Source organism: Geotrypetes seraphini, chromosome 4 (genome assembly GCF_902459505.1).
Source record: "Geotrypetes seraphini chromosome 4, aGeoSer1.1, whole genome shotgun sequence".
NCBI classification, from domain to species: Eukaryota; Metazoa; Chordata; class Amphibia; order Gymnophiona; family Dermophiidae; genus Geotrypetes; species Geotrypetes seraphini.
The window spans coordinates 187,552,557-187,577,834 of record NC_047087.1 but is presented as its reverse complement, the minus strand read 5'-3'; the positions used below and the strand labels follow the sequence as shown (position 1 = coordinate 187,577,834).

Genomic DNA, 25,278 nt, shown 5'->3' with positions numbered 1-25,278 from the left:
AAAGCAAAAAATACAAGGCAGCAATGTGAATGTCTAGAGTTGGCAAATTCACAAGATAATCCACTGTAAGGTCATGTAAAACCTGATAGCACATGGATCCAAATTTAAATATCATTCAATCTTCGACTGGAAGTCAATGCAACTTGTAATAAGGTGTTAAATGATCTGACTTTCTTAAATTGAAAATTAATCTTACGGCAGTATTTTAAATAATACACAACTTGTAAAGATTTTTTTTTTTTGAAGACCCGCATAGCAAATGATGTTGCAATAATCCAGAGTACTAAGAATCAGAGACTGCACTAATAATCTAAAGGAAGAAGTATCAAAATATGATCTGATCTTTTGTCATTTCCACAGTATATAAAAGCTTTTTCAAACCAGAAAGTCAGTATGAGCTTTAATTGATAGGTCTTGGTCTATGATGACCCCTAAAATTCTGATTCTGGAATTAATCGGATATAAAGTTCCATTCAAGTTCAGACTCTGTTCTACCCTCTTCTTCCTAGGGGTAGCCGCCCAAAAAGAATTTGTTTAGTCTGTTTTGAGTTTTAATTTGAACTCAACCATCCATTGCTCTATAGTGGAAATTACAGCCGATATTAACTGTGTTGCTTGAGAAAGAGAAAATGAAATAGGAATCGCAACAATGAAATCATCTGTATAACTATAAAATTTGATGTCCAAGTTACAAAATCTGATCCCCAAAGCTTCATTGGCTTCCATTCCATCTTAGGATACAGTTTAAGTGTGCAAGCGTTGTTTTCAAATTCCTTTACAGACTATTTGACTCTTTAGTTCCCTTGTATTGGAATACCACTAGAACTTGTTATTCAAGGAGCACACTTCAAATTAGAACAAAAAGTACAGGATGTGGACTTGAAATATTGAAATCATGAGGTCCTATGATCTGATTTCCTAGTACGCTACGAAATGCTCACCTTCCATGTTAAGTAAAGTGTTTAATGTGAATTTCATGTATAATTGGAGAGTGAAAGGTATTTTGACATTTTGATTTGAAATTGTTGAATTATTAGCATTATTCAGCAGGTTTCAGCGATTATAAGGAAATATTTGAAAAATTTGTTGTAAAATAAAAATTTTGATCTTGTTACCCACCTATTCTATTAAGCTTTTGACATGGGTAAGATGTTGTTTTGAGGCCTGAGGTAGCATCCTAAGAGAGATTTTCAAAGCAGAGGATCACAGACCTCCCCTCTATCCTTCTAAAAAAACATACTTTATTCACTACACTGATCACAAAGCTGGAAAAAAAGAACACATACGAGTTATTTCTCCCATCTCTAAGCACAGCCTAGCTGGTACAATCATCAAACTTAAATAATTTTTGAATTAGTAGTTTATTTCTGTCCCCTTTCACTCTCTGCTTACTCTTGGTCTTCCTCTTAGCTTCCTCTCTGGCTCCTTGTTCCTTCTTTTAAGACTTTTGAGGTACTGGAGATATGTGGTTATAACTAAGACAACATCATACTTAGCTGCTTATATGGTTGGCAGAGCGGAGACTTGACAATCAGTATTTAAGCATGAGTGACTGGGGCCCAAACAGAATGGCAGGTGCAGCTCTGGTAGTCTTGTTGGGCAGACTGAATAGACCATGTAAGTATTTATCTGCTGTCACTTACTATGAGTTACTTTGTTTTCCTTTTCTCCTTTCTTTAGAAAGTGTCAAACTCTCTAATGACATCACCTCAATACCCAGGAGTGTGCTAGATGTGGTGTACTTAGATTTCAGCAAAACCATATAGGTGATTTGAAAACTGAGCTCCCTCACAATGGGCCACAAAATATCTGACTTGGCGAACATAAGAAAATAAGAATTGCCGCTGCTGGGTCCATCGTGCCTAGCAGTCTGTTCACGCGGCGGCCCTTTGGTCAAAGGCCAGTGTTCTAAATGAGCCAAGCCTCACCTGCGTACGTTCCAGTTTAGCAGAAACTTGTCCAACTTTGTCTTGAATCCCTGGAGGGTGTTTTCCCCTTTAACAGACTTCAGAAGAGCGTTCCAGTTTTCTACCACTCTCTGGGTGAAGAAGAACTTCCTTACGTTTGTATGGAATCTATACCCTTTTAACTTTAGAGTGCGCCCTCTCGTTCTCCCTACCTTGGAGAGGGTGAACAACCTGTCTTTATATACTAAGTCTATTCCCTTCAGTATTTTGAATGTTTTGATCATGTCCCCTCTCAGTCTCTTCTTTTCTAGGGAGAAGAGGCAAAGATTCTCCAATCTCTCACTGTACATCAATTCCTCCAACCCCTTAACCATTTTAGTCGCTCTCCTCTGGACCCTTTCGAGTAGTACTGTGTCCTTCTTCATGTACTGCAACCAGTTCTGGTTATAAATGCTGACATTCCCCTGGGTTTGGGCGTGGCTATATTATAAATAACGCCCTCGGTTGTGGGAGCCAGCGCCTCCCCCAAAGCAACGTAGTATATTGTCCAAGGTGTCTCCAAAACTGTTGAATTTTGGGGCAGGCCCAAAACATATGATTCAATGAAGCATGAGCATGATGACATTTCGGGCAAGAATGAGATGTCGTAATTCCCATCCGGGCAGCTCGTTCCGGGGGAATATACAGTCTCAGAACAATTTTCAATTGCATTTCCCAGTGGGTGATGTTAGGTGATACCTTCTGAATGTTCTTCAGTACCCGCTGTAGCTGATGGGTCGTTAACGTACACTGTAAGTCCTCAGTCCACGCTGTCGCTAAGATGTCCAGATTGGGGCCCGATTGACAGTCTCGGATCCCCACAATGTGAAACCTTAGTGGAATCCTCTGTTGGGCTGAAAGGCTAAAGAGTTCCGAAAGTGCATCCCTGCTGTCCTCAGTAAGAAAAGTCACTGGTAGAGACTGAACATAATGTCGGATCTGGTAATAGGCAAATAGATCATTAGACTGTAAATCAAATGTTTGTTGTAATTCCGCAAATGTTGCCAGGCTCCCCTCCTCTGAAAACAGGTGAAAAAGGAATTGAAGACCCTGTGCACTCCACCTAGCAAAGGCAGCATTTTGCAGTCCCGGTTGAAAGGTGCCGTTGCCCTGTATAGGTAGATAGAGTGACACCCCCGAAGACAATTTAGCAATTTTACAAACCCACTTCCAGGTTCGCCTAGCCGGCGCAAAGATCGGATAGTGGGACACCAAAGAACGTAACCTTGGATCCGCCACATGTAAGAGGTAACTCACATGAAACGGAGCCAGCAAGGATAACTCCAATGGCGTAGCAGAAAAATCAGATGTCCCTCTAAACCAATCGTTAATATGTCTCATCTGACAAGCCATGGCATACCAACGTACATTTAATAATTCATAGCCCCCCCTGTCCCTGGGCAAACACATCCGAAGAAATTGCATACGGGGTCTCTTACCCCCCCAGAGGAAACATTGCAATTCCCTCGTTAAGCGTGTGTTATGGGCATAAGATATGAGCAGAGGCAGGATCTGAAAACAATATAACCATTTGGGAAAGAGCACCATATTAAAAAGGGCTACCCGTCCCACCACCGAAAGGGGGAAAGTGGACCAGTTCTGTAGGCGGTGTGAGGTGGCATGAAGCAATGAGGTGATGTTGCTGTCATACAGAGTCTTAAGGTCTCTAGGTATCCAAACCCCCAGATAGCGGATTGAGGTCGTGGCCCACGTAAAGGGGAAGGGACCTCTCCATGTCTGTTGTAGTGTCATGGGGCTGGCTAAAGCCATAGATTTCTGGTAATTTAATGTAAAACCCGAATAGAATTTAAATTCATCAAGCGCTTGCAATAGATGTATAATGAGGGGGATCCGTAAGCAAAAACAGGAGATCATCCGCAAAGGCTAACACTTTGAGTGAGTGGGTCCCGAAGTCCACTCCCATGATATCAGGGTCTAACGAAACTGTACGAAGAAACGGTTCCAAGTACAGCAAAAATAAGAGGGAAGACAGGGGGCATCCCTGACCGGTTCCCCTGTCTATTGAAATTGGGTCAGTAATAATGTCATTGACGAGCAGTCTCGCTGTGGGGGTCGAATATAAGGTGTGCAACGCCGCGCCGAACCAACCGGATATACCCATATAATGCAGCACCTCAAAGAGATATGTCCAATTGACCTGGTCAAATGCCTGTGCAGCATCCAAACTCAGCAGAAGCATCGGAATGTCATGAATTTGGGTATGAGCTAAGGATAACAGTGCTTTACGGACATTATGTATCGCTTGCCTACCCTTTACGAATCCCACCTGTGTTGATGCTATAATATCAGGGAGAAGGGTCGCTAGTCTATCAGCTAGTATTTTGGAAATAATTTTTATATCCACATTTAACAGAGAAATTGGGTGATAGGACTCGGGAGCAGAACTGTATTTGCCAGGTTTTAAGATCCTCCAGCCAGTTTTTAATCCACATGAGTATTTCACACTCGATTCCATGGCTCGCAATTTTCCAAAGTAGTCGTTCATGCGGAACCTTGTCGAACGCCTTCTGAAAATCCAAATATACAATGTCGACCAGGTCACCCTTGTCTAGCTGCCTGTTTACTCCCTTGAAGAAGTGCAGCAAGTTCGTCAAACAGGATCTGCCTTTGCTGAAGCCATGTTGTGCAGGGGACGGTCCCTCAGCTCTAATAAATATCAGCAGGCTCTGTAACTAGGTGTCCCTGAGTGGCTGATCCTGCTAGCAAAAAACTTCCGCCGTGCAAGTCTGTATCTTCTCCCAGTCAGAGGGTCCCTCCACGTGGAAACCTCTGCCAACAAGCCTCCAAATATCACTGAGAAAAAATACCTGCAAATAATAAAACAGCAGAGCAGATCAAACACACTTCTGAGCAACTCGCTTGCAGAAAACAAACTGGGAGGAGGATGGGGGATTCAAGGTGATCCCATTGTTTAACTCCATTTCTTTTTTTTCAATAAAAGTTTTATTCATGAAAACAACAATAACAGTGAAATCACAAAACCTCATAAAGGAAGCGCCAGAGGCACTACCAACATAATAAACAAGAGCACAATCCCAAACTATACAATCAGAAGCTAAATAACCCCCACAACACAGCAAAATCCCCCCCCACCCCCCACCCTCCCACAGGGACAAATCAGTGAACCCAAACCTCCAAGAATAAGAAAAGGGTCTCCATAGGTCAACAGAATAAAAGAAAGGGGAATCAGAACACCCAAACTCAAACCCCCCCCCTAAGTACCGGTCGCAACACCCCACACCAAGCCCACAAGTATCCCTCACAAGATAGACGCCCGGAAGCGGCGCCAAATACGCGCATAGCCGTGCAATTTACCATGCTGCATAGCCGTCAGTTGATACATTAGCTGCCAGTTGAGCAAGCGCTGCTCCACCAAAGGCCACGAGGGAGTCTGCACTTGATTCCAAGAGGAAGCCAAGACCAACCAGGCTGCAGTGAAAGCCAACTTACAGAACAGGGAATCCCCCCAGTCAAGATCTAATTGGTGCCAATACAGAAGAGCATGACGCCAGTCCACCAGTACCTGGGTGCCTAGAATTCGAGAGACCCGAGTAAACACCTCCACCCAGAAACCACTCACAAGCCCACACTGCCACCACATATGCAGATAAGTACCCACTTCCCCGCAGCCCCTCCAACACAAGCCCCTCCCCGTCCCCCTCCATCTAGCCAATACCTGAGGGGTATAGTACCAGCGAAAGAGGACCTTATATCCATTTTCCACCAAAAAGGCTGCAATACCCACTGATGACACCTCTCTCCAGATATCCTCCCACGTGTCTACAGATATAACAGATTCCCAATCCCCCTCCCAAGCTTTCATGTAAGGAAGGAGGGCATCCCTCCTAACATTTAGGCAACGGTACAAGGCAGACAGTGTCCCCCGTCGAAGCACCGGGCCCAACAACAGCTCCAAGGGGGTCTTGCCACCCCGTAAGTCCCCCACTACTCCCGAGGTCTGAAGGTAATGAACAACCTGTAGATAGGGGAAAAGATCACCAGCAAGAAGGCCATAACAGCCCTGTAGATCCGCAAAAGGCCGTATCCGACCTAAAACCGGATCCCACAATTGACTCACACACACCAATCCTCGATTTTCCCAACCTACAAACACTCCAGCTCCCCGACCAGGTACAAAATCCGGATTATAGCGTAACGGAGTGTACCAAGAATGACGCTTTCCCAACAATAAGCCCTTCCGTACCACATTCCATACCCTCAAGGAAGTATCTACTGAGGTCAAACCCCCCCCCCCATCTTCGCTCTCCCAGGCACCCAAGGCCGATGCAGCAACGGTACCCCAACTGAAAGGCTCTGCTCAATCACCACCCACGGTTTCGGATCCTGCGTCTGCCACTCCAAAAGAGCGCGCAACTGGGCCGCCTGGTAATACTTCACTACATTAGGAACCGCCAGCCCCCCGGCACTCCGACTCAAATAGAGGACCTTCCTACTCACCCGAGATCTGCGACCTGCCCAAATAAAATAAAAAATGTGCCGCTGCACCTCCTCCAACTGCCGTCTACTCACCCAAAGCGGCAAAACTTAAAATAAAAACAAAAGACGAGGCAATATCATCATTTTTTTTTTTTTTTTTTTTATTATTTATTTATATTTTTCACAAATTGTTTAACAACAATCTAAAGAAATTAACAATTGAAAAAGAAAATGATTATATTAAATTATGTAAAATAATTCCACATATATGACCAATCAGAGTCCACATATTGAATATCATCATTTTAACAATCTCCACCCTACCCAGCCAGGAAAAATAATGATCCCTCCAGCCTTCCAAGTCCTGCCTAAGACGACGAAAGAGCGGGGGAAAGTTAATTGCATAGGTATCCACTCCCGGCGGGCCAAAATAAACCCCAAGATAGCGCAACAAATTCTGAACCCAACGGAACGAGAAAAGTCCCCGAAGAAGAGCTACCCTATCAGGGGGCAAATTGATATTAAGGAGCTCGGACTTCCCAACATTTATACGAAACCCCGACACCGCCCCGAATGCTTCCAACTCCCGCAAAATAGCTGGCAAGGAACCCTCCGGATCTTCAACCGTAAAAAGAAGGTCGTCAGCAAAAAAACTTAACTTATATTCCCCCCCCCCCCCCCCCCCGGTACAGAAACTCCCTTAATGTCCCGGTTCGCCCGAACCCGCCTCGCAAAGGGCTCCAGCGTCAGAGCAAAGAGAAGCGGGGAGAGAGGGCACCCCTGGCGTGTGCCCCGCGCAAGAGAGAAAATATCAGAGTAGCCCCCATTCACCTTAATACAGCTGATAGGGCAAGTATAAAGAATTCGAATCCATTCTCTCAAACGCGGACCCACACCAATAGAGTCCAGAACCCGAAACAAGAAAGGCCAGGAGACCCTATCAAAGGCTTTCTCAGCGTCAATGGACAAAAAGACCGTCTCCCTCGCCCAGCTCCTAGCCTTTTCAAACAGGTTATAGACCCGACGGGTATTGTCGCCCACCTGACGGCCCACCACAAAGCCTGATTGGTCGGGATGTATCAACCGTGGAATCCAACTCATCAATCTATCTGCCAATATCCGTGTAAATATTTTAGTATCCACCCCCAACAAAGAGATCGGTCGATAAGAAGAGCACTGGAGAGGGTCCATCCATTCCTTTGCCAAGACTGTAACCCCCGCCAATCGCATAAAATAGGGCAGCATATCATCCCCTTCCAAAGAATTCAGAAAACGTAACAGAGGAGGTAACAACCAATCCTGAAAACGCTTATAATACCGGACGGTAAAGCCATCCAGCCCCGGGGACTTTCCAAGTTTCATAGAGCGCAAAGCCCCTCGAGCTTCAATCAGCGTGAGAGGGCGGTCCAATCTGTCTACATCCTCAGCAGCGATCTTGGGCATCGCCGCCGATGCGAGATAGCTATCCAGGTCAGATATGGACCCTTCAGCCTCCGGAGCGTAAAGATGGGAGTAAAACTCCACAAAACATACTCTAATATCATCATCTTTCCTCAGGAGAACTCCAGAAGCCGCCCGGATCGAAAGGATCTGATTGCGCGTTTGACGTACCTTCAACCGATGGGCTACCAATCTACTAGCCTTATTGGACAACTCAAAGTACCTCTGTTGTAATAACTGCAAGTTAAAGCGCAGACATTCCAAGTCCAAAGCCTGCAGATCACGTCTCGCCTGTCGTAGCTTCCTACTCAACTCCATATCCCAAGGGCGGTGTTTATGTAGCCCCTCTAACCTGCCTATCAGATGCAACAATGTCGCAATGGTTTCCCGACGTCGACACTGCCGAGCCGACGCCAACGTGATTAATCTACCCCGTAGCGTAGCCTTCAACCCCTCCCATACCGCTTCCGACGAAGCACCACACTCCAAGTTGAAATCTAAATACTCCTGTAGCCACCCTTCTATCTGAACAACCACCTCCGGATCATCTAAGAGACTATCATTAAAGCGCCAGAATTTCCTGCCCGTACCACCACCCTCCCCCATAAACCGCACCCAAACAGGAGCATGGTCCGACCACGTGATCGGTGCGATCCCTGCCGACTCTACTTGGCGGAGCAACCCACGCTCTACAAATACATAATCAATTTGAGAATAGGAGGAATGCGTTCTAGAGAAATAAGTATAGTCCCTATCCAATGGACACAACCAACGCCAGCTATCAACAACATTCAAAACAGAAAGCCCCTCCCGCAACATCTTGCGATCCCGCCTCCCATACTGATCCGCCCTCCCCGAATTGTCCAAATGTGGGGTCACAGTGAGGTTAAAATCCCCGCCTAAGATCAAAGCACCCCCCTTAAACTGTAGGATCCTAGTCACCAACTCGCGAAAGAACTCCCCCTGGCCTTCATTAGGGGCATAAATGTTAACTAGAGAATACAGACGCCCCTCTATCAGAGCCTCAAGCATAATATATCGACCTTGAGGATCCCTAACCACCCTATGAACCTCACAACGAAGCCCTTTACTGAAAAGGATCCCAACCCCGCCCCTCTTAGAGGTGCCTACCCTGGAAGCCCAAAAGGCCTGAGGAAATCGAGAATCCTTAACAAGGTGCTCATGGGTCTGTACCAGGTGCGTTTCTTGCACAAAACAAACAGCGGCTCTCAACCGAAGCAGTTCCCGGTAAAAAGCCCTCCGTTTATTAGGGGAGTTGAGACCCCGGATATTATAAGATACCAACTTAAATCCCCCCATAACTCAGAAAAAATACTGTAAGAGAAGACCCCTTCCACACAAACATGTCCCTGTGCCCCACTCCCTCCCCTACCATCCCCCCTTCCCCCAAAGTGAGAGCCCGCAGACCTCTCACAAACATACAGGGAAGTGAACAATCCCCCGTGCCCGTGACTCAAGCACTTACAACCAAACACCAACCATCCCTCCCGCAATCACAACATCCCCATAACCCAAGCCCCCCAACTCAACACCCACCAACATCCAACCCTGTAACCAACCCACCACCAAACACCCACACATCCCCAAACACCATCCCAATCACTCCCCCCACCTCACCTCCAAGATCCAGTCCAGGGAGTTCCACCCCCCAGTATTCCCCTCGCAGTCAAAAGCTCAGAGTCACAAGGGAGCCAAAGGAAGACACCCTCGGGAAGCGAAGTAATTAAAGGGGGGTGGTGGGGCGTGCAGGCAGCACAGCATCAGGTACCATCCAAGAGCCATCAGGGAAGACCATTCGAAGAGGACGCTGTCGCCAGGCGAGGGGATCCCCCCCCACAGCCCCCTCGCCCGCCTCGGGCACTCCGCTCCACACGCTGCCACCGGAAAGAAGCTGGGGTCCCTCCACGATGCGAAGCATCCCCCACAGGCTGGTCAGGAACATCCGGAATCTCAATCCCCGCCTTTTGCAGCAAAAGACGGGCCTCACGAACAGTGGTGACCTTGGTATGGACCCCATTGATGGAAATCACCACTCCAAAGGGAAAGGTCCAGCGATAGCGCAGATTAGCACTCTGCAACGCCTTGGTCACCTCTTGGAATGCACGCCTCTTCTGCAATGTGCTGGCCGCCAGATCCTGAAAGAACTCCAACCGGTGGCCCTCCAAGGTCACTGTACCCAGCTCCCTGGCTCTGCGTAGAATCTGTTCCTTAAGTATAAAGCTCTGGAGGCAGAGGACAATGTCCTTAGGTTGATCAGTGACCCGGGGCCCCAAAGCTCTATGGGCCCTCTCGAGGCCCGGCTCAAGAGTATCATTTTGAAGTAACCAGCGGATCAAGGTAATAGTGGTAGCACGAACATCTTTATACTCCGGCAGATCCGGCAGGCCCCGCACCCGCAAGTTATTACGCCGGGTGCGGTTCTCCAGATCCTCCATCTTATCCAAGAGCAGTTGGTAGTCCGCCGAAACACCCTCCAAAGACCGTTGGACTCCAGTCACATTCTCTTCGCAGCTATCCATTCTCATCTCCACCACCTCCACGCGCGTGCCCACCTCCACCAGGTCAGTGCGGAGCTCCTGCACTGCCTCCCGGACCTGCACAGCCACAGCTGAAATCTCTGATTTTACTTCGGAGATCCATTGCTGCATGTCAGCTTTAGTTAGGGGCTCAGGCAGGGAGCTAGCCAATGCTGGGACGCTCAGCATATCAGCCACCGCAGCGACGTTGTCTCCCAATTTTGCAGCCTCGCTGGTGCTCGCCTCCGACAGAGGAGAGCCACGTGCGCTGCGGCCCAACGCCTGTTCCAGCGTGCGCTGACCCGGTTTGTCTCCCGGGAGCTTCCGTTGCGTCGCCATGTGATCCCCGTTCCTCTCACTCACCACGAGCCGGCAAAGGGGGAGAAAATCAGCGCTCTGGCACAGCAAAAAGCTCAATATTGTGCGGGGCCTGAACGGAGCTTACCGGCTTAAGCTGCCATTCAGAGCGATGACGTCACTTCTTCTTGTTTAACTCCATTTCTGTACAATCTTTGCTCTTCAGGTGTCATGGGAAATGGTTTTTATTTTAACTTTATTTCCTTTTATATTTCCACTCATTGTAGTCTTGGATCCATGATAGTAGCCTTGAGAAATGTATACTAAAGATTATTTGTTTAAATATTACCTTGATTTCTAAAAAGTATATATATTCTTTTCTGTACAAGTGGATTGCTTGGGAAAAATTGAAAACCTATAAATAAAAAATTAAATAAAATAGGAACACACAATCATACACATCAGTCTAATAAATCATACCCAATCATTTATAAAAACAGACCAAACAAACCACTGCCACCCAGCCAATAACCCCCCAAATGCCACCTGAACAAAATAGGTCTTTAAAGAAAAACCTCGACCTAAAATTACTACAGAAAGTTCTCCTGGACTCAACAACCTATTCCCCAACATCAGGACCAGCCTAAATAATACACTGTTGTGAGTTGATGCTTCCTTTAAGTGGAGGCACTGCCAGAAGTGATTCCAAAGGTAACAAAAACATTCAGACATGGAGGACTTTCCCTACTTTAAAAAAAACTTTCTATCAAGATTTTCATGACCATATAAACTTTTGATTCAATTCTGTAATTTAAGTCTATTGATTTCAAAGTTCTGTAATTTAAGTGTATTGATTCTGAATTTCTCTAACTATAACTTTTCTTTATATTAGATAAATTCTAGGCAAAATATCTGAAATACCAATTAAACTTGAGTTTCTATTATTTAGCAAGATATAGGATTTCAGAGAGACAATCTCAAATAACTAGACTGCCTGAGAGAAAGAAAGTCTGCTATTAGTCAGGGTCTGAGTCATACATTATTAAGATTCAAAAAGTCCAACAAGAGCTAAGAGTCAGACTAGTGATCTATTGCTAGTACATATGGCACAGACATACTGTACTTATACCTTTCAGTAGAGCTTTCAGTGTGTTCATTGTTGCCTTTCCATATCAGTCTTGAAACCAAAGACCATAAAAAAGATGCCAATTTTCAACCAATACACACACAATCCCTTCAACTAAGTAGAAATCACTGATCATTTGACTAATCACAGTCAATCAGTAAAAGTGTGAGGGGGAGAGAGTACAGAAAGATAACAGTGCTTATGTCCATTCACTCACTGAGGTGTACCAAATTCTTGCAAAGTATTTGCATTTGGAGTCACTGCAATGCCTACTACTATTATTAATTATTTCTATAGCGCTACCAGACGTACAGAGTGTGCAGTGCTGTACAGAGTCACAAAGAAGACAGTTCCTTCAGTATTCTATATGTCCTAAAGGTCTGCAACTCTCTGGACAAAAAATTTCCTTCTCAAAGTTCTGCTAACCTATATTTTTCAGTCAAAGTATGAGGCTTCCCAATTATACTCATCAAATCCTCCTCTTGTAAACTTTCAAAAGAAATCTATAGAAAGAAAACAACTTGTTATTGGTGCTTTTGTTCTAAACAGTGTTCAGCACCAAATAAATCTTTGTTGGCCATGGCACTTATTACTGGACCAGCAACAATATGGTTCTACATGAGCCTTCAAGGCCAACTAGGTCTCTTTTCCAGGTATGATAGCAAGGGAATTATCCAATGTTTTCAGGTCAACAAGGACTTAACTGGTGGTGTTATGTAAAATGAGTCAACTCAGTCCAGACCCTACTGAAGAGGTGACCACATCACAGCACTAATTACTAATTCTGTTGTCAGTGTCAGTAGAAAGGTCAAGGATTGCACAGGTATAGAAACCAAATTACTCCCTTGTTCTTAGTTTTCTGTTCCTGAGCTAGACTGAGTTACAGTAGCAGTCCAGTATATGCAAGGAAGAATCTTGTATTACTGTTGCGTTTTGCATCTGCTCTCGGTTATATGAAGTCATCCAATTTCCAGCAATACTAACTTGGTACCTTTGCTGACTACTAAATCAACCACAAATGAAAAATAAAATAGCAAATTAAATTATAATCATGTTTACAAACAATAAAACTAGAGTCAAAATAGATCAATAGACAAGTCTTGACAACTTTGAAACCAACTACAGTTCTAACTGATCCTTTGGCCTCACACATCAAGTTCATTGCAATTCTTTTGCTATTTCTTTATAACACAGTTATGACAGGTCTTAAATATGCAATGATTCCCGATGAATGGAAGCAGACTTGTATCCGCTCAGAGCTCAATAATATCAGAGCCAAGCCTGCTCTTCCAGCTAGATACTGTCCTATTTCCAAACTTCTCTTTGGCTCAAATGTGGTTGAAAAGGTTGTGGCTCATTAATGATCTGATTCTTTTACAAGGGCAATGCTCTGCACCCTAGGCAGGCCAGCTTCAACCCTAGCCAACCAGAACTAAGATAAAGAAATATCCTATTGATTTCTTTGGATATGTTTACAGTCTTCAAGCTTGTTGATCATTTCCTGCTTCTTCAACAATCTCAACATCAAGGGCCTTCACAGCACAGTACTGCAGTGGTTCCATTTTACTTGTAAAACAGATATTTATTTTACATACAATGGAATAACTATCTCCACTTTGCACACCCTCCGCTTTGGGGTCCAATGGGGGTTCATTCTAGCCCCCGTTTTCTAATGATGGATGGGAGAGAGAATTTTTATTTTTTGTATAGATTCTGATTGTTTATAAGTGCTTATTTGATTATTATTATTTGTATGTAAATTGTATTGCACTTTCTGTTGGCATTAAAAACCAAATAAATTAAAAAAATAAAAATAAATGTATTCTTTGCTCCACTTGTGACTGAGCCAGACACTGGGGCTCACTAAATTTCTATACACAGATGATATCCAACTAATGCATATTCTTGACCCTGACAACCCATGGCTATACATCATATTGTTGTTAAGTTAGAGATCTAAAGTGACTGGGTACTTGAGAAAAAAATTCAATTTAACCAGGGAAAACCCCCCAGAGGAACTCATCTTCTCCAGAAGCAGCACGTTGCCTCCATCCAGCTTGAATTAATGGTTATGTACTATTATTTCTCAGGCTCATTCTTATATGTTTTTTAAGAAACTGCTGAAAACTGAGTTGTTTGGTAAATTTCTAAATTGAAGTTTCAATTTTGATTGGCAAATTGTATACTGATATTTTAAAATGTTTATCTTAATCTGATTTTAATGTATTTTTAAGTCAATTGTATTTCATTCACTGATTTCACAGTTCTTCTATCTGTGAACCGCCTAGAACTATGTGGTGTGGTGGTATACAAAAATAAAATTATTATTATTACCTAGTAGAAAAGCACAACCCTGAATTGTGTTCAAGAGTGCTCCTATGAACTCTAAGGTTTGAGAGGGCTAGAGATGTGACTTTTGGTAGTTGATGGCAAACCAAAAGGGAGAGCACTGACACCTTTTGCCAGCACTGTCAAAAGGTCATATAAGGCATCTGCTATATAAAGTGACCCAGCCAGCAGCAGTTGAGAAGGCTCCACTGCATCATGCGCAGCCAAGACAGGTGTGTGTGACAAAAGACGTTGTCATAGCAACTCTGATGCCGAAATTGGCTGTTTCAAAAAGTTTCCTGAGGACCACAGCAACACGGCGGTCCTGCATAGCTTTCAACACAACACCTCCTGCAATGGGAAGAGAGGTGCGCTTAGTCACTTGTGCCACCAAGTAATCCACCTTGGGCTGCCCCAAAAGTTGACACTCCTGTGCCAGGGGATATAAGCGGGACATAATTCTAGCACTCTTCAAAGTACCTTCCACAGAGTCAAACTTCTCAGAGATCATAAAACTCATATCTGGATGCCAGGGAAAGGTCGCAGAATGCGAACGTCCACTACAAAGCCTGGATGCAGCCAGCCAAGTGGCTAAGCTCAATTCTTGCAAAGATGCAGTAGTAAGAGGCAGAGCTGCAAACTTGATTGTGCAGGATCACTACCAGGATCTGGAGCCCCCAAAGGATCCGTGGATCCAGCACACAAGTTCGGATCCCCCAATCCAGAAAGGGCTGCACTGTCAAACAAGGAATCAGAGAGGTGAGGATCAACAGCCGGACCCCCTATATCAGGAGCAGGCAGATCAATTGCTGGATCAGGCGGAGGCGAGGACATGCCCGAAAGCACCACATCACCCAAAAACACCCTGGGAGGGAAAGGAGACTGCTCAGGAGAACTTTTTTTTTTTTTTTTTTTAAACTTTGAGTACAAAACCTCATGATTTTAGAGAAGATATCCAGCTCCTAAGGCATGGAGTCACTCTTAGATGAGTTAAATTTGTGTGTCTTACACTGCAGAGACTGCAGCCAGGCTAACCAAAGAACCAACCGTACCGATCCCTGAAAATAATGGAGGCTGCCCCGCTGGGCTGGCTGAGCATCTGCTCGCCTGCTTCTGTGTGTGTAAAACTAAACTGGTCGCTACAGTTCCACCTCCCCCCCCCCCAGCTGCACCACACGGTACAAGGACGCTCTAAAAGTGCTAAATGTGCACAATCTTGGCATGAATTCACTTGAAGAGATCCCAAGGACTCCATCCCAGCAGTTTTCCAGACAAAAAATGCAATTTTGAAGAAGCAGGGAGAAGAAAAAAAGATTGCTAAAAATCCAAGATGGCCACCAGCACCAAATTCATGCCAAAAACGCGATATTTCTCACACTTCCCAAAGTCCAAAAATGGCGATTTTAGGATTTTTCAGGAAGGAGAACACAGGGGAACATGCAGAAACTCAGAAAATCCCACTTTTTAAACTTTCCTCAACATCTCAAGTTTCAACTTTATTATAAATTTGATTAATTGTTTATTCAAGCTGTCAGCTCCTTGTAACTCACTGTGACCTGATACACTGGAATCCACCTGCTCACAGCTCTTACTCAGTAGCTGTATAAGAATTCATTGCCACAATTCTGGGAATGTTATCACAAAACTGATCTTTGGGCTTCTGGTCAGACTCCCCTGTCTGACTATGTCTTTACCCTAGCGGACCACAGGATGCACACCAGAATGGGCAAAGGTGTGAAAATGCAGCCAGTATGCTGTGGAACACCGCTGAGCCCCCTAAGCATGCCTAACAATCTATGCTCAACCCCTGCTTAACAGAAGGTGAGACTACTTCAGGGACGGCCCTGAGCTCCAAGGAAAACTATGCAGACTGGCAAACAGGTACCAGCCTGTCAGCTACAGATCAAAGTCTGTGAATTCTGAAGCAGGCACAGCTCCAAATTTGCTTCCAATGTGAAAATACAGTCAAACCTCGGTTTGCGAGTGTTTTGCAAGACGAGCAAAACATTCTCACAAAATTTGTCTCGCAAACCGAGTGTTGACTTGATTTGCGAGCACCCACCCCGAGAACCGGCATCGCTCAAATCCCCCCCCCCCCCCACGCGAGAACTAGCACCCCCTGCCCAACCAACTTTAACTCAGCCCCTGTCTGGCACCAGCACGAGAACCAGCATCGCTCCCCCCCACTCACAAAGGCCCCCCCCCCCCCGGTCGAATTGGCACTCCCCCCCACGAGAACAGGCACCCCCCGCCCGACCAACTTTAACTCCCCCCCCATCTGGCACCGGCACGCAGCCCATAGGACGTGCCGGTGCCGCCTGAAGATCTTCTTCCTGCCTCTGCCGGCTTTGAGCATGCATCTGTGCATGCTCAAGCCCTTCTAATTCTCCCTCTCACCGAGATTCTCTGTCTTAAGCTGCCTGGTGGGTGGGCTAGTGAACAATAGAGAGGAGTAGCAAGTCCCATAAGCCACTCTAACCATTATATTCATGGTGGAAAATATGAGCCCACAAAAACCCCACAAAAATCTTCTTTACTGCCATATAGGTGCCACCTGCAGCCATAAGGACTATTGGGGTTGTAGACAGGTATGTATAGTTGGTTTGGGGGGAGTTTTGGGGGGCTCACCATAACTGATAAGGGAGTTCTGGTGAGATGTTTATCTAGCACCCTTTTTGTTATGTTCACAGCAGTGCCCTCTAAGGTGCCCCACTATTCTGTTGCCATGTCTGGGTCTTGACAAAATTTTGGTTGAAAATGTGGTATAAAGATAGATGTCCTGGCGGTCTGGGCATCCCAATGGCCTGGTTTTCCAGATAGAAGATTAAAAAAAAAAAAAAAAAAAATTATTTCTAGACGTATAGAGGGTCATAATCGAAAGGGACGTCTAAGTCCATTTACGTCCATCTTGCAAGTCATCCAAAGTTAAAAAGAGCCTAAGACACATTTTCGAAAGAGACGTCCAAGTTTTTTTTACTTTCGAAAATCATCTAATTATACGTTTGCCAATATGATCGTCCAAGCCACTAAATTGTCCCATCTTTATACCACATTTCCGTCCAACTTTCTGTCCAAGTCCAAAATGCCTAGAACAAGCCCTGTTGGACGTGGGAGGGGTCTGCAAAGTGATGGACTGAACACCCAGACATGCCACCTAAATAGTGGGGTACCTTACAGAGCACTGCTGTGAACTTCACAAAAAGGGTGCCATTGCTTCTCCTCACTACAGCTCCCTTATAGGTGACGGGGAGCCACCCAAACCACCTCCAGAATACACTAGACCCACTTATCTACCACCCCAATAGCTCTTATGGCTTCAGGAGCCACTTATATGCCAGTAAAAAAGGGTTTTGGGGGTGTATAGGGGAGTGCACATGTTTTAAGTATCAATGCAGTGATTACAGGGGCTTATGGGCATGGGTCCTCCTCTCTATGGGTCCCTAACCCACCCCCAAGATGACTTAAGCTGCCTCTGGGCTGGACTAGGCTTTCCTATGCCAGGCGGCCAGGTGATGATGGTCTGGAGGCTGAAATTTAAAGTTGTGAATAAAATTTTTATGGGGGGGGGTTGGTGATCACTGGGGTAGTGTGTGGGGGTCTGTGTTATGTGTTTTCTGTGCTTATCTGGTGACTTTAGGTGGGTTTTTGTGACTTAGATCATGTTTTACATGGTCTAAGTCACAACGTCCAAGTTCCGTCTAGGCTCTGTTATTAAACTTTCGGTTATACATGCTGTACGACTAAGTCTAAGCCGGCCCACGTCCCGCCCAACTCCTGCCTTCGGCACGCCTCCCAAACCACCCCTTTTAGCTTTGGACGTTGAGCGGCACTATGAAGGCCTAGGTCATTTCTAAATACGTCCAAAACCCGGTTTTATTATCGGTGCTTGGACGTTTTTGAGAAATATTCGTCCAAGTGCCGACTTAGGCCGGTTTTTGGACGTTTTTCTCTTTCGATTATGAGCCCCATGGTGGTTTGCCTTTTGAAAATAGGCATTTTCTTATTCCAACTCTGGACGTCTAGCGTCATATGTCCAGAGTTGGACTTAGATGTATGTTTTGAAAATGCTCCTCTGTGTGTTTAGATTTTATGACTATTATTTATTATACTAACCACTATTTATTTGTATGTTTATTGCCCCTGAAGCAGCCCCTGGTGGGCGAAACACAGCTTTGTCAGTCTAATATCTTCATCATGTCTGCTTCAACTTTTGGTACAATGGATACATCCTGACCATCAAACTATAAGGATTTGGAGATATCAGATGTATGCACTTTTGCACATGGAATGATCATTTTTGAAACAGGATAAAAGTAAGTTCTTCTAAATGGCTTATACTTTTTTTTTTCTTTATTTATAATTTTGAAAATAAATAACAAGTAACACACTTGTTTAAATAACATGATAAGTAATGATACATAAAAAAAAGAGAAAATTCAATTAAAGAAAATATTTTACAATCTTCTTAGACCCCAAAACATTTATAGGGGGAGAAGTCCTGAAAATAAAGAGACTTAATTTAAACATCAGGAAAAAACAAAAAGGAAACGGCTTAACGGGAATAGCTCCTCAGTTCATAATCACACCTTTTAAACACTGGAGATCTTCTTCATGTCCAGAAAACTCCAGAGATGTTCTGGAACAAAAAATGTATATTACGAGCCACTATTCTTCAGTCCCCAAATATTTAATGAGGCATTTGCAAGGGTATGCCAGCTGAAATGTTGCTCCTAAATCTTTGGGGCTTATACATTTAAGAAGACTGCTTCTCAGCAGGAATATACTGATATCATTCCTTTTCAACAATAGGCAGAGTTCACTGGTCTGAACAATGGCCACATTTCTGGACATACCTGCATTTATACATATGGTGTGAGAAGGAAACGGATAGGGTGAAAGCTGAAACTTTTCGAGGTGGGGGGGGGCAGGATTTAACAAAACAAATATTGCAATGGGCACAAATTGTTCTTTGTTCCTTACAATGTTCTATTCATATGCAATTTATAAATGTTTCAATAAAGATATTCTCATAAATAGCCTGGGAAAAGCCATTGTTTATTACAGGGGATAAATAGCATGGATTCTTGTTACTGTTTGGACTGGTCAGTGTTAGAAACAGGATGCTAGGCTTGATGGACCTCTCATCTGATCCAGTATGGCAAATCTTATGTTCTTATGATACTCTTTCCCTTCCGCTCATTACTAAACATACCTCTAGCTTCAGGACATCATGTTGAAGTTTGCGCTGGAATTCCAAGAAATTTTTGATTGTCAGCTTCCCTTTCAGATCTGCCCCAAAGAAGTAGGTAGTTAGTGCAGAGCTGAAGCCAGTTTTCAGAGTGTTTCCTGTAGTGGAGCGATCTCTATGGCGCATTCCCATGCTGGTCTGTGAGCGAATGATGCTCTGCACCTGATTAGGGATACAGAAAACAGCAGGGTATGATCTAGGGTATACCGTTTAGAATTTCTGATAAGCGGATTAACAAATTTTAAATAAACTTGGAAACAAGAAACAGCATTCTACTGATTGAGCTCAGTATAGCTTTTTCATGAAAATAATGAGGGCATTCCTACAAGAAAAGGTGGAAGTTAGGCAGTAATAACTAAAGAAGTGAGGCATGCAGGGGAATTAATGCAGTCACTGAGCTTGGAAATATACATAGGCACTGGACAATTTAGAGTTAATTTTATAAAACATTTTCCATATGTGGCGCATTCACATTTATATGTTCTGCATATAAATGCCCCCTTCCTGGGGTGGAGCTGCAATGTTTACATATATTTTATTCTTCCATTGAGAGTGGCTCCCTAAATTAAAAGTAGAGTAATTATACTGAATATTACATATATTTTATAAAATACACATATATACACACAAAAAATTCATGTCCAGGGGTAGATGAAGATGCCATGAAGGTGAATATGGCTACTCCTCATTCTTGTAATGTTGTGGAAACCTTCCCACCCAGAGACAGAAACCGCTTAATAAAAATGGAGCTAAATAAGAATCCTTACCAAGTGCTGGTGGACTCAGGCAGTGCCAGCACACTTGTCCGCAGAGAACCATGGACCAATTCAAATAAATTATGACTGGGTCACATTGCTATTATGTGAAACCTGTATCCTACAGCCCAGGTGACCCTCAAGACTCCAGATGGGTAGGCTCAGCTGGAAGCAGCAGTTTTGCCAGGACTGCCTTAGTTGGCTGTTGTGGGCCAGGACTTTCCAAAGCTCAAAGCCATCTGGACTTGGAGAACTACAGCTTCCCTAGGAACCGTGGAGATTGCAGAGTTAAAGATCTGCTTGCAGTGGAGGGAAGAGGAGGTTACCGAACTGCAAGGGTAGGTAGCCCATCTGACATCCTTCAATGTGGCACTGCAGAAGCTGGCAGGAGCACTCAGGAAGCAAGTGGAAAGGGCACAGAAACTTAACCCACCAGTCACAAGAGCAGTGCGGGTGACTAGAATTGATGGTAAGAGATAGAAAAAAGGTTGATGGCTCTCGAGGGAGAGCGGACACGGCAGTGACAAATGGTCCAGGGGTCAAAGAACCAAGTAGACATGATGGTGCAGCCCAAGGGGGATGCAGGTGAGAATCATTGGAAGTGAACAAGAAGCTCTGCTGTAAAGACCCCAGAGAGGCTGGGAGGGCCATACATCCAAGGATTCAGCTTCCGAGAGAATGAGAGATGCCTTTGTTCAGGAGTTGCAAGGCCATTGGTGTGATAGGGCCCAATGGCTGCTATGCTACGTTTGCCCCATTTCAGTGTGGATGCAGAGGAAAATGTGTGACATGCTTGATCGTGTGATAATGGCTCTGGGGTGGTCCTGAAGAATCCCTGTGAGAATGGGGACCCCGAGTGCCCATGGGAATTTTTACCCTCAACCCTTTAGAGGATTTCTCCTATCAGCCACAGAAGCTCAACCTCCTAGGGTTGAACTAAGGGGAGGGTATGTGAAGGACTAAGGGGTTCTCCCTCACTGAGGGTATAGTTAGGCCACCATAGTGGAGGAAGGGCAAGCCTGCTGAGTCACAGAAGTGGGTCTCTGACAGGGAGTAGTGTAAATGCCCTAGAGTGCAGCAAGTCAGAGAGGTCCCCAGGATTGAGAGACTTCTAGTTTTCTCTAGCCATGGGTTGAGACAAAGCCCTGAGAAGCAGAATGAAGCAGAGTGGCTCAAGTGAGTAAAAGAGAGACCTCATTCTTTGCATGGCTGAGGTAAGTCACTGATATACTGAAATTATGGACTTTTATTCCAGGTCTGGCCAGCACTAGACCATAGGCTAGACGGGCTGTGCTAAACTTGTGTTTGAGGCAGCTGTGAACCAAGAAGGACAAGTGTGGTAACCAGTGTTCCCTCTAAGCGGGCGGGTGTTGTGAGCAAACTTTTTTCACCGTGAGCCAAAAATATCGGGCGCCAGCAAGTTATGAGCCAACTCGCCCGATTCTCCTCTCGCCGCCCTGCCATCTGCCGTACGCCTCTTCCGATCGTGCGCTGTGACGAGAAACGTGTGCGCTGCGATGTAATATTTTGTGCGCCAGCGCACGCCAGCGCAGCTTAGCGGGAACACTGGTTCAAATGGTTTTATTTATTTCCCCAAATTTATTTTTGTTATACGCATTGAAAATATTTGATATTGCGTTTAAATCAAAATCTCAATAAACTTGAAACGAGTGCCCGTGAGATTGTGGGAGGGTTAAATACTCAAAACTTAGAAGTTTTTGCTACGCCAGCTTTCTGGTATCTTTACATACAGTGGCGTACCTAGCATATGTAACATCCGGGGCCCATCATTTTTTGGCACCCCCCCCCATCTGTAAGAAAAACATGATTTTTAGTAACAAACCACACGTCACACATGAGTACCTAGGAAAAGGCAGCATCTTACATATTGCAGTGAGCAGTACATCAATACACCCATTGTAAAACTAAACAAGCCAGACCAGCACAGATCAATCCTATACCGTCAATCCTAACAGAAAACCATGTCTTTCGAACACACAGAACACAGAAAACACCTTCGCCTAGTAAGGAATATGTAATCACAAACTAACCCCTCCCTCTTTTACAAAACTGTAGTGTGGATTTTAGCTACGGAGGTAACAGCTCTGATGCTCATAAAATTCTGAGCATCAGAGCTGCTACCACCAAGGCTGGTGCTAAAAACGCTTCACAGTTTTGTAAAAGGGGGGATAAAATAAAAATACATAGACAAAGGTTAAATTGAACCAGCAAGAAGCTGGACTCTGCATACAATGCTTCACAGAAACAGTGACACATGTCTCCTAAAGCAATAAATAAATAGAAATTTTTTTCTACCTTTGTCTTCTGTGGTTTCTCCTTTCCTCATCTTCTTGTAACTCTCTTCCTTCCATCCACTGTCTGCCGTCTCTCTTCCCCTATATGGCATCTTCTCTCCTTCTATGCCCCTTCCAGAAACTGTATGCCTCCCCCTTCCATCTCTCCTTTCACCCCATTGGTCTGGCATCTCTCTCCTCGCCTTCCCTCTCCCACACCTCTCCTCATAGTCTGGTATCTCCCCTTCCCTGATTCTCTGGCATCTCTCTCCTTTCCTTTTCTTCCATCTTTCGCTCCCCCTCCATGCTCTCACATCTCCCCCTTCCTTTTCCCTTAGACTGGCATACCTTCCTCCTACGCTCCAAGCCCTGGCATCTCCTTTAATTCCCTCCCTCATCTTCCTTCTCCCTCCAGCTGGGTACCGCAACACTCTTCCCTGCAGCTCTGCACTTCCCCACAATTGCCATGCTTCGGTTCCTCTTCTTCCTTCCTTCCTCCCCCCCCCCCCGCGGGACCCTGCGGCACCATCAACTCTTACTCCCTCTAATGTCGGCCCTGCAGCTCCAGACTTCCTCGCACCTTCTCCCCTCCCCCTTTGGATCGCTATTATTTTAAATGTTATAGCCGCGGAGCTGTATCCATCAGTGGAGATGTCTAACCTCGGCCTGCCCCGGAACTCTTACTGCAACAGTGACTTCCTGTTCCTGCCTAGACGGGCGGCTGCTGCAGTAAGAGTTCCGGGGCAGGCCGAGGTTAGACATCTCCACTGATGGATACAGCTCCGCGGCTATAACATTTAAAATAATAGCGATCCAAAGGGGGAGGGGAGAAGGTGCGAGGAAGTCTGGAGCTGCAGGGCCGACATTAGAGGGAGTAAGAGTTGATGGTGCCGCAGGGTCCCGCGGGGGGGGGGGAGGGAGGAAGGAAGGAAGAAGAGGAACCGAAGCATGGCAATTGTGGGGAAGTGCAATCCCCCCAATGCGTCCCCTTACCTTACCGACGCGTGTGTGCGCTGTGAAGAGAAACTTTGCGCTGCGATGTAATATTTTGTGCGTGAGCGCAGGCCAACGCAGCTTAGCGGGAACACTGGTGGTAACAGAAGTTTACTTTATTTCTGTTCCTTGAAAAGTTTAACTTGCTTCCTGAATCTGTGAAGTACAGGATCAGACTGAAGTGAAAAATAAAACTTCTTGTTCATATGCAAAGTGTATTTTCTGGCTGTATGTGTGCAGACCTCTCCTGACTTTACATTATCTGGAAATCCTGCCCAGCCTTGTCACAGTACCTTTGTAGATCCCAGACTTGTATGGTGAAACCCTAGTACCAGAGCTGCGCTGACTTTACATTATCTGCCTTTTGCCACAATTGTAGATTCCTTCCTACCTGGATAGTAGTGCTGTATATAATCCTAAGGCTTTATCTAGAGTGGGAAGGGTTCCCCAAACCTTTCCACAGAAGCAAGTCAGTACCAGGTTTCAGTTCTGTTACTTGCCAAAGACTAAGATTCTGAATCTATTTCTCTCAGGTGTTCAGCTGCAGGCAATATGCAAAGTGAAGGGGCTCTCCTTCAGATTAAATGGTCAGATGGAAGGAGAGGATCCAAAAGGCAATTCTGGTGCCAAAAGCAGAGCTTAAATCTTCTTTGGGGGTGTAGCTACTACCACTAGCCCACCCCTTTAGAAAATTCAAGAGCTACCTTGGCTTCTACTAAAATCTACTAATGCTGTCCAATTCAGGAAAACAATTTTCGATTCAATTTTACCAACTGAATCGATTTTTTTAATTCGATTCGCTTTCTATGACGTAGCTTTTGTTTGCGAGTAAAGGACTGAATTAATGTGAGCAAAGATTCTCCAGTATATTACCCTGATGGTATTATATGCACCATACATTACAAATACAAATTTAAATAAATGGAAAATAAGCTATTTTATTTAAAGGCCTCAAATATTTTAGCTCTCAGAGGTCAATACCTTCTTCCTTAGGTCAAGACTGTGAGCGGTCCTGACCTGAGAAAGTAGGTTTTGATCTCTGACAGTTGGTAAAAAATGTATTAAAATTAGTCCAATTAAAAGATATCTTAATTCTATTTTCTATTTCTATTTATTAACCTTTATAAACAATGGTACCATATTACTGTGTTTTCTGTCCATTTATTTATCTGGTTTTAGCTTTCTTCCATCTTAAGCCTCTTGCTAGGATTTTTCTCTCCTCCTTTTCCTTTCAGCTTTCTTCAGTTTATTTTCCTACCTCTATGTCCAGATTTAACTCATTCTTACTATCTAGACTTCAAGTTCCCTCTTTTTTACGATCTACTGGCAGCTTTCCATCATTCTCTCACCCTGGCTCTTCTATTTTACTTCTCCTTATTCTTAGTCTTTCACTAACTCCACCCTCTTTCTCTCCCCCTTCTATACAGTTTGCCCCTATATCTCCCCTTTCTTTCCCCTTCCATCATCTCCCTCCTTCCTCTCTCCCCATAAAATCTGCTCATTTCTCTCCCCCTCTTCTATACAGCGTCTGCCTCTCCTCTCCTCCTTTCCATCCAGTGTCTGCACACTGTATTTCGCCTTCCACCAGTATCTCCCTCCTCTGTCTCTCTCCCTTCCATATAGTCTGCCCCCTCACTCCCCTGTCACTTCCTCCTTCCATCATCTCCTTCCTATCTCCCCCTCTTCCATCCAGGCTTCTGTCTCTCTCCATCTATACAGCTTATTCCCCCTCACCTTCTATCCAGAATCTGACTTCTCTCCCCACCCAACCATTTCCACCAGTTTCTGCCCCCTTTCTCTCCTCCCACCCCACTTTCACCATTGTCTATCCCTTCTCTCTCCCACACCCATCTTCC

At 44.8% G+C, this 25,278-nt stretch overlaps 1 protein-coding gene across 3 annotated transcripts in view; it reads right to left on the bottom strand.

The window, feature by feature from the left end:
- Positions 1 to 25,278, bottom strand: part of MICU1 (mitochondrial calcium uptake 1) — a 376,908-nt gene that overhangs the window by 76,361 nt on the left and 275,269 nt on the right. For all 3 annotated transcript variants that reach the window (XM_033940604.1, XM_033940607.1, XM_033940605.1), the window contains exon 8: positions 19,345 to 19,542. In XM_033940604.1, coding sequence (XP_033796495.1) covers positions 19,345 to 19,542 — 198 coding nt within the window. The remainder of the gene's footprint in view (positions 1 to 19,344; positions 19,543 to 25,278) is intronic.